Here is a 10,095-nt window from a genome sequence, read left to right on the forward strand (position 1 = left end):
TGAATCTGAAAACGCATCACACGGTATAGCTGACTTATATAAATCCTGAAACTAAATTTCAGAAATCCTTGTATTGTAGTTCCTGAGGAAAATGTGACGAAAATTTTCAACTTGGCTATCATGTGTAAAATCATACAAGTGTCGGTAAACAGGAAGTTGTCAAGTGATCAATCTGAAAACGCATCACAGGGTATAGCTGACTTAAATAAACCCTGAAACCAAATTTCAGAAATCCTTGTATTGTAGTTCCTGAGAAAAATGTGAAGAAAATTTTCAACTTGGCTATCAAGTGTAAAATCATACAAGTGTTCGGTAAACAGGAAGATGTCAAGTGATGAATCTGAAAACGCATCACACGGTATAGCTGACTTAGATAAACCCTGAAACCAAATTTCAGAAATCCTTGTATTGTAGTTCCTGAGAAAAATGTGACGAAAATTTTCAACTTGGCTATCATGTGTAAAATCATACAAGTGTTCGGTAAACAGGAAGTCGATGAAAGATGAATCTGAAAACGCATCACCGGTATGGCTGACATATATAAATGTTGATACCAAATTACAGAAAGGGTGGATGTGTAGTTCCTGAGAAAAATGTGACGAAAGTTTCATGGGACGGACTGGCGGACTGACTGACGGACTGACAGACAGAGGTAAAACAGTATACCCCCCCTTTTTTAAAGCGGGGGTATAATAAAACAGAAGTGATAGCCTTATAAGTTATAAGACTCAAATAGTTTTAGTATTCAAAAAGAAATACTATTCAAGGACTTCATCCTTTTTCAATAGTAACACCTGCCTCATATTTATTAGGATATATAAAGTAATTGGTAAATTATGATAAAATGTGGTTATTCTAAATCACATGTAAACTGTTGATGCCTTACAATGTAAATTTGTACAAATTTTTCTTGAACAATGATGTAAAATCATATAGTCTGTAATAAAGAGAAAATAACCCTTTATATACTATAAATAAAAGGAGGTGTGTCATATAAATCTATGAGATAGGAAAGCAAAATAACACATTGGAATAAGATTTCAGTTATCTCAAAATCATAAAGAATAAGTCAAAAGAAAAATATTTCCCTCTGGTGAATAAGATTTTCATCAAATGTGTAAAAACAAGACATATCTCCAAAACTCACTGGTTCCAATGAGATGTGTTGGTCTGCTATGGTCAGGATTAACATAGCCAGGTTTATGAGATATCTCTCCTCTATACAGGTAATCCTTGTCAGGAAGATCAAATCTAGAAAATATCACTGGTGGTAAGAATAAAGCTGCATCTCGATTGAAGAACTCATTTCTATCCACATTTTCCTTGAGGTGTAACTGGTGAGATATGTTCTCATATCCAGACTCTGCTCTATTGAAAGGAAGATACTGGAAATCTGCCATGGCTGTAAATATAAATGTACAAATTACTTCATTTACAAATGATGAAATGTTGATAATTTTGATATTTTTTTCAACAAAATTTGACAGATATATTTGAATTATTGACTACATGTATGCCATGTATGCTCTTGAAGGTAGCATAAATATGAAAATGGTTGAAGATCCAATTTAGTCTATCAAATATTGTCCTGAAATACCTTCAACATGGAGTCAAGAATTACTTAGGCTTGATAATAAAATATAATCCATTAACAATGATTCAGATATTTTATATGACTGTCACACATTGTAGCTTTATCAGTTTATTAGAACATAGAAATGAAAATTAAAATAAGTGTTTTGTTTATAAACTGACCATCAATAATTTGAATTCCATCTAATGTCCAAAGGACAAAGATATGAACAATTACCATGATTACATGTCTTTGACAACAATGAGCAACACTTATACAGTGCAGTATAGTAAGCTATGAACCATAACACTGTTTGAGTCATGTAATTTTTACCATTAAATTTGTAGGTTGTATCAATAATCCCGAGTACTTCAACTTGAAATTCATATTTGGATTTATCTCCCTTCTTTGGTCTTCTTTTGACCTTCATCAATAAATTTGTGGTAGAACATCTTTCACCAAAAGCTGGTTTACAGAATGGATCAGCAGGCCTCCAGTTTACTGATAATCTTTTGTTTGATTCTGAGTATACCTGAGTTTGTAAAGTAATAATAACATTTCATGTATATTTCATTATAATACGCTATAATGATTGGCTAACAGGAATCCTTCGCATAGTGTCATTCTGAAATCAACCTTCATTTCAAGATAAAATGTAACATTCATGAAGACATGTAAACGAGCTTCCAAAATAAGGTGCACAGGTAAATAAATGAAAAACTTGATAGAAATCCTGTTTTCATAATCCTAGCAAAAAAAATATAATTATTAAAAGTCATTTGTAAGTATTGAATGCTTCGATCTTTTAGTTATTCTATAGGGTTGTAAAAGCATTGCCCATGGATACATTTTTAGAATGAAGCCCTTCCATGCTCCATACAAAATGTAACATACATGTACAATGTACTTCTGTCATTGTTAATTTTACATCCTAATAAATTTGCAAAAAGAAGCATTCAATTCTTAAATATATAAATAAGTTACAAATAATACTACAAAGCTGTACGTACATTTGTCTGTTGGTGTTTTGAGTCATTTGAATGATGATATGTTGATGCAGGGGCGGATTTAGGTGGGGGCGTGGCGGGCGTGCGCCCCCCCTAAAATTTGCAAAGCATGGGTTGACTTCAACATATTTAAAGTATCAGAAGAGACCATTCAATCTTTTTAACATTCAAAGTATATTAAACAGTCAGTTTAACAAATCAACGTGATTACTAATCAACTGACCTACGCTTTATTAAAGTTCTATAAATAATTTCAAAGGAAGGTGTCAATTTGATGACAAATACAAAAGGTTTTTAGCAGTTAAAGTAAAAACAAATGTTACATTGTATTTGCGGTTTTTATAATCAATTCGTTTGATAATTGAAGTTCCAAAACATCCCTTACTCACTTTCACAATTCATCATGACACGGTCAAGAAAACAGTCGGCAGGTGAGATTCTTTTATAATATCCGTAATGAAAGATAGAAATACTGTTACAAAGCGAAAGGTTAGTTTATTAATTTGTATCTCTGTGACTGTCTATATTTTCTCACTTGCAACCTAAATATTTAGCCGAATTTTGTACCGTATTACTGTATGCTTGGGATCCCAATAAAATAAACATAACTGTGTAAATGCATCTCATTCTGATCTTAGTGGTTTGTGGCGAACACAGTAAAGTCCGTGGCACGACCTCCGAAAATCAAAAATGTAAAAAACAGATAGTATGAAAGGACAATTAAAAATCGCTGGTAAAAGTAGAACTTTTTGTTTGAAAAATATATTGGTCAGGTGAGCAATTGTGATCTGTCAGTCTCGTCTCACTTTGCGTCCGTCTATTCGCCCGTCTATCTACAGATTGTTGTTAGGTGTGGATTGAGGCGGTTTCAGCTTGAAACTTTAATTCCTCCCTAATTTTAACACAAAATAGTTCGAGATATCAACATTGCACCCCTTTGGAAGAATATTTCAATAATTTTACCTAAAAAAAGCTCCAAAATTTTTTCGGCTCGCTCCGCTCGGCGAAAATAAAAATTTGCGCCCCCCCTAACTGGAAATCCTGGATCCGCCCCTGTGATGCACATGTACAAATGTATAAAGCTTTACACTGATTAGATGATATAAAATGTCAAAATATGTTTGAATTGTCTGCAAATTCTACTAGAGGTCATCCTTCAAAATTAAATATAAAATAGGTGTAATTCAACTCAACATCTTTGTACTTTTACAAAAAAGGATCATTGATCAATGGAATAGTCATCAAATAAATAAAATTAAAGTCTGTCAACAGAAACAGTTAGTGCAAAATCTGTCAATATATATTCAAGAAGATTTAACCCTTTCCTCCATAATGATGCCACCCCCTTTACTCCATAATGATACATTTTGACGTCTGTGAAATATGTACAAAATGGCCTATCTCCATTATTCATTATATCTGTAGTTTTAATACAATTGAAGTTTGAAAAGTTCGTACAAAAATGGCTACAGAAGGGTACATAAACCTTAAACAAATACCAGGCATGTGCGTAAACATCTGTACGTTGATGGTTTTCTGTAACAAAAGAAGAAGCCCACAGCTCATATTTAAGTATAAGTTATTCATTAAGTTTTTTTCTGTAACAAAAGAAGAAGAAGCAGACAGCTCATATTTAAGTATACATGGTATAAGTTACATGTATCTATTAAAAGTTTAATTGGGCTATTCCAGAATTAGTCTGTCCCCCCCCTATGGAAGACATTGGAATTCCAGATTTTTTTTCCTTTATTTTTTCTAAAATTCCAATCAAATTTTCCATCTGGACAAAAAAAATCCAAACTTTTTGTCTATTGGTGCACAAGAAATTCCATGTAATTTTCAAAGGGGCGAATAATTTCCAGAAATTTTTTACTGATATTCATTAAGATTTTCCAGAACAGAAATATTTGGTGACCCATTATTTCCAGGTATATTACACAAGAGTATTGATCAATTCCCCATGTACATGTATAAACATGAAAAGACTTCAAAATAATGGGGGAGGGGCAAAGATCTGACACTGTCAGCAATAGTAGTTAAGAGAGCAGGAGCATTCAAAATATTGTACTGTTTTCAATTACGGTAGCTATTACACTGATAAAATTTAAATAAACCATGCATATTCCTCTTTTGGGGGTATACCGTATATAATATTCATACATGTAGATATTTTGTATTGTATATATGTATTCGTTCCATGATATCATCCATATATATATATGTTTTATCTATGTTTTTTTTTTTTTTTTTTTCTTTTTTTTTTTTTATAGAGACATACATTTTTTAACTTAGAAATATTACCAGTATACGTTGACATTTATAGTACGTAGGGGCCAACTTGAAATATGATGAAGACCCATAGTGAAGGGGAAAGAGGGAGGGGGAGAAGTACAGACTTTCAATAGTATAAGTTCAAACTCTTAGTCGTTCTGGGCATGTAAATGTTGAAAATATGCTGCACAGCTGTATGTTTTGACTTTTGAATAAAATAGGTTTGCATATTAACAACTTTTCATTTTAGGATATAATGTTTACAAAACTTCATAGTTAAAGTGGCACCATTTTAGCTGTAAAGAGGTTTCCAAAGGGAAATTTCAATATCTTTGTTTTATTTACAGAAGTGCATTCTATAATTTTTATCTTGTTTCATGTATACAAAACTGTTGAATGTAAATCAGGTGCAAATTTCCAAATGATTGGATTAACAGCATCTATGACTCAGCATCAGAAGGAAAATTCTATCACAAGGGAAGACAAAAACAGAAAAATTTGGTTTGACAAAATTTTTGATGCCTTAATGACAGTTTTTAACATACATGTATATATCAAAAGTAATTATAAATACTGACATCTGATTAGTTTCACAGACTTGTGATATTATTTAGAAGATGATAATTTGACCTAATATATATTTAGAATTTAATCTGTATTTTTCATCATTAATTAACACCAATATCTCCTAAATTTAAGAATGAAATTTAGTGTTTGTCCTAGGCCTGTAACATATAAACAAATGTCAGATTTTGGGTTAATTCAGCTCAATAGCCAGAACATTTACCAATTTAACAGATAATTGATACATCCTTTATTCAAACACAATTGTTTGTCTTCACAGCAGGAAATCCTCTATAATTACCACAATATTGTAGATGAATGACCAGAAATGACCAGCTGGGTACTATGCATTGCAAAATACTGTTACACATAAATAGATTGTTTTCAGAATCTGTGGCCAACTGTCTACTGACTTTTGATTTTACACACAGAAGATCTCCTCCTTTTTTTTTTAATTAATGCATGGCAATGTGAACTTTTATAAATTGATAATTTGTGTTCAAGTGTTTTATTCTCATATGAAAGTATATACATGTGTACAAATATAACTAAGATAAGAAAAATAAATATATTTAATAAGAAATAAATATCATGAATATATTTAATAAGAAATGACTGATGTTTTAAGAATAAACCTATTTTCAAAAATATTTTTATTGTGAACTGGAATGAAACTTAAGATGATAATGAATGCAATGTTCTCCTACCGATTGAATAATCTGAAAATGTATTTTCTTAACAATGATGTCTAAAATTTGACATGAATTTTGAAATTTTAAAGTTTATAAATATAGATTCTACCACTGCATCTAGTGTGATACGATATTTATCCACTCGGAGAGTGGATAAATATCGTATTACTAGAGGTTTGGTGGTGGAATCTGTTTCTCTAATGATTTTTAAACAATATGCAGGCAAACTTATTGCTTGCTTCTTTGCGACTGATCTGCAAAAAGATGTGTTCTTTCTATGTGACGTCATCAGGCATGGCCGCCTTTTTTCATGCCGTCACAATAGGAAATTCAGAGGAAAACAAGAATATTCGACGTCATAATCGGATTTTAACCAATGAAGAACTGAGATCAAATGACCCACACGTTGATTAAATTTTTTTATACAATGGGTGCAGAAAGGGATTAATTGACTAAATTAGAGAAAAAATCATTACACATAACAAACTGACATTCTTAATAAGACATACTGTTTCACAATTTACTATTTGTCAAGCCTGAAACTAGGGTTGCCATAGCCATTCTCTCTAGTGTCATCAACTTTTAAATTCATTTTTGGTTAAAAAAAAAAAAAAAAAAAAAGATTTGTTAAATTTTAGTTATCTGACAGACGCTTCTTCTATACAAAGACAGCATTAAGAGATTTTTTTTATTCTTTTTCAATATTTCATTGATATAATGGACTAATTTTTTTGCAGTATAAACATATTTTGTTTACAAAACTTTGAAATTTTCAAAAACTAATGATTTTTTATTGCAGGAATAGAATACCTTAGCTGTTAGCTGTATTTGGCAAAATCTCTTTGATATTTTGGGTCCCAAATGCTCAACTTAATACATTTTTTAGGCATTCAGAGGCAGATTTAGAGGGGGGCTGTGTTTTACTGATGATTACATTTTTGTTCATTAAGCATTTATATACATGTACAACCTTCCTCCTTAAACCTTCAAGGAATTTCAGGAAACTGTTTCTTCATTCTTGATAAATACCTGACGTGTAGAGTAAAATTAAGATTTTCAACCCATTCTTCCATAATTCACTAAGAAATATTATATAACAGTCAACATTTAGGTAAGTGAAAGATTTTGAATTACTTTTGTCAAACTTTTGTGGAATTTTAACTTACAAAACCTAGACAGAAGCTTTCTCATAATCAGAAGATAGAACCCTGAACAAATTTTGATTAATTTTTAAAATAAAGATAAAAACATTTCTTGCAATAATTAAATTGAAGAGATATGCAGATGGGGATCTACAGAGCTACCACTAATCAAATAAGCACCATTTTAATTCAAAAAGTCACAATTTTGTAGTCGAAAAGATAAATTAAGAGTACAAGTTAAACGTTCAATTATCATTTTCTGTAATCAGGGATAATTTCATAGAAATTGATCAAATATCCACATATTTGGTGCAAATCATGTTTCTGGCATTTCATTGATACTCAGTGCTATGTAGCAATGTTTATTTTCTCCCAGAATTGTGTTTAAAATTAAGGGGAAACCTTCATTAGAGACTAGTGACCCCTTTGGTTTTTTTTTGGTTTTTCTTTCATGTTTCTTATTACTGTTTAAAGTTTATTAATATCTTTTTCTATTTATCAAAAATATATATAATTTGAAATTTAAAATTTGATTTTTTGATTTTCTAACTATTTCAATAAATGTTGAATTCAGTGTTTCATGAAAAGAATTTTGTCTTCAGAATATCAGTTTACATGTGTGGTTTACATGATGATGGTCTTTAATTAGTTCTGCACAGTGAGAAATTTTGTAGGAACTGTGATGTTTATACAAATAATTTTATAGCTCATTTCGCTAATTCAGCAATGTTCTATTTCTTTTGAATCCTATTGATAGTTTTTTATGGGATTGGACACCTATTGTAGAATCTGTTTTAAAAAGATGCTAGTATTACCTGAATTCTTTTTGAAGTTTTTCTGCTTGAGAAGGATAAGTAAAGAATGATACATTGTAAACATAGATCTGTTTTTAACTTTGTTCTTTTTCTTTAAAAAATGGGTGGTTTGATTTTTTTTATGAAGATATAATTGGAATTTTTCAGTAAGACATTATTCTTTCAAAAGCATTTCATATCTAAAACACCAGTATTTTTCAAAGTGTTCATCTTTGAAGGTTTATGATTATTGCATTCATAATTAAACTTCGGCAATTAAGTCGTGTTGTTTAATCATTTGCATTTTCAAACAGGAACTCCAATTTCATTTACTATTTATTTAGTGGTAGGGATGAGCTGCTGAAAAATTCATCATGGTCATTATTTCAAGCTTCATTAAATATGATCAAATCTGGAAATTTAGATGAAGGTCAAGTTTTCAACTTGCCTGTTTATATCACAAGTGTCTGTAGCTAATTAGATGTCAGAATCTTTTGATGTGGTAAATTTAAACAATGTGTAAATGTATCCAATATATTATAATACAATAGTGGTCAAATCAATTATCTCTCCTAACATTTTTCCCATATGCATTCTTAACAGCTATAATTTGCTGTTTGTGCTTTTGATCCCATTATTTTGACACTTTCACCTACAAATGTAATTAGCATTAAAAGTATGTAATAATGAAAACTACATATTTTTAATTTCACACTTTGAGAGTGTTGACCTCAAGAGAAATAGGTTTAACAACTTGTGAAAATTGAATTTTGCTTGATATCAACTCTTGTTTTTCAATTTAACTATAAATGAACTTGCTACAGGCTCGTTTATTATTATTTTTGAAAATAAATAACTCCAGTTGATCCTAGGCTCACACAGCATAGTAAGCTAGAATGGGCCTAAAAATGACCTGTGTAAAACAATACATTGTTTTCAAAATTCCAATAAAATAATTGTATCAATAAAGCTGAAACGTCTCAAAAAATTGGTTTATTGATACAATTATAAAACAATACAGACAAAAAAAACAATGGCCAAAAATTGAAATTGATATACATGTTCAAAACATTAAATGAAAAACAAATATGAAATATAGTAAAAGTGACAACCACTAAAATTACAGGCTTCTGACTTGGGACAGATATATAGAGAAAATATATACAGCGAGGTTACAAGAATGCATGTGCTAGATTGAAATTCTACTGGCATAGTGGTGTTTTTGTCAAGCCATTAACAAGCCTTTTTAAACACTGGTAAACATGTTAGCTAGCAGTTCTTGTAGTCAAGGATTTGTTTGTCCTGAAACTTTCAAACACAGTTTCTTTTCTTTTGGTTAAGGTTGCATATAATATGTTACTTATAATTACTTAGTATAAAATTCCAGTTTTTTTGGCTCATTTAGAAAGAAACCTATAAATTCCAGACAAAAAAAAATTAACTGATGTCTTCCATAGGCATTGTTTCTAATATTTACAGTTAAATTTCCAGACAAATTGACAGCAGTATGAAAAAAAATCCAGTACATTTAAGTTTTATAACGTGTTTAAAATCTGGAATTCCAGAACATTTTGGTAATGGTGAAAAAAATTTCCATGGATTTTTTTTTTTACATCTTATGTCTTCCATAGGGGGGGGACAGAATATTTCTGGAATAGCCCATTGCAAGGCAGCTAAAGAAGTTTTCAACTCAACACAGTAATACAGGTTGGTAGGTAGAGTGCTACAATGTCTTGAAGATAGGTGGTTGTATATTTTTTTTAACACTTACAGAAATGTAAACAGTGAGTCTGGCATATATATATGTTATATATCTATATCATCATTGATCATACTTATAAATGTCTTGTTCACCTTTGAAACATTTTCAGTTCCACCTACAGACTTCAACGCATTATCTACATTTTTGACAACACCTGGATAATCTACACAAACAAATCGTTTGTGATTGAAGGGGACTTTGGTTAATTTATCTCCACTAGACCACATGTTCATGTTTTTGTTTTCATTTTCAACTAGTGCTTTAATCTCTAATTTTTATTTTTTCCAGGA

General features: G+C 30.6%; 1 protein-coding gene across 1 annotated transcript in view; it reads right to left on the reverse strand.

Annotated features, from left to right (window-relative positions):
- LOC134707216 (general transcription factor 3C polypeptide 5-like) overlaps nt 1-10,065 on the reverse strand; it is a 52,735-nt gene extending 42,670 nt beyond the window's left edge. Inside the window, exons 1-3 of the mRNA XM_063566807.1 lie at nt 9,898-10,065; nt 1,907-2,105; nt 1,148-1,402 (exon numbers count right to left, since the gene is read on the reverse strand). Coding sequence (XP_063422877.1) covers nt 1,148-1,402; nt 1,907-2,105; nt 9,898-10,038 — 595 coding nt within the window. The 5' untranslated portion in view covers nt 10,039-10,065. The remainder of the gene's footprint in view (nt 1-1,147; nt 1,403-1,906; nt 2,106-9,897) is intronic.
- Nucleotides 10,066-10,095: the final 30 nt, after the last annotated feature.

Source organism: Mytilus trossulus, chromosome 2 (assembly GCF_036588685.1).
Source record: "Mytilus trossulus isolate FHL-02 chromosome 2, PNRI_Mtr1.1.1.hap1, whole genome shotgun sequence".
Classification (NCBI taxonomy): domain Eukaryota; kingdom Metazoa; phylum Mollusca; class Bivalvia; order Mytilida; family Mytilidae; genus Mytilus; species Mytilus trossulus.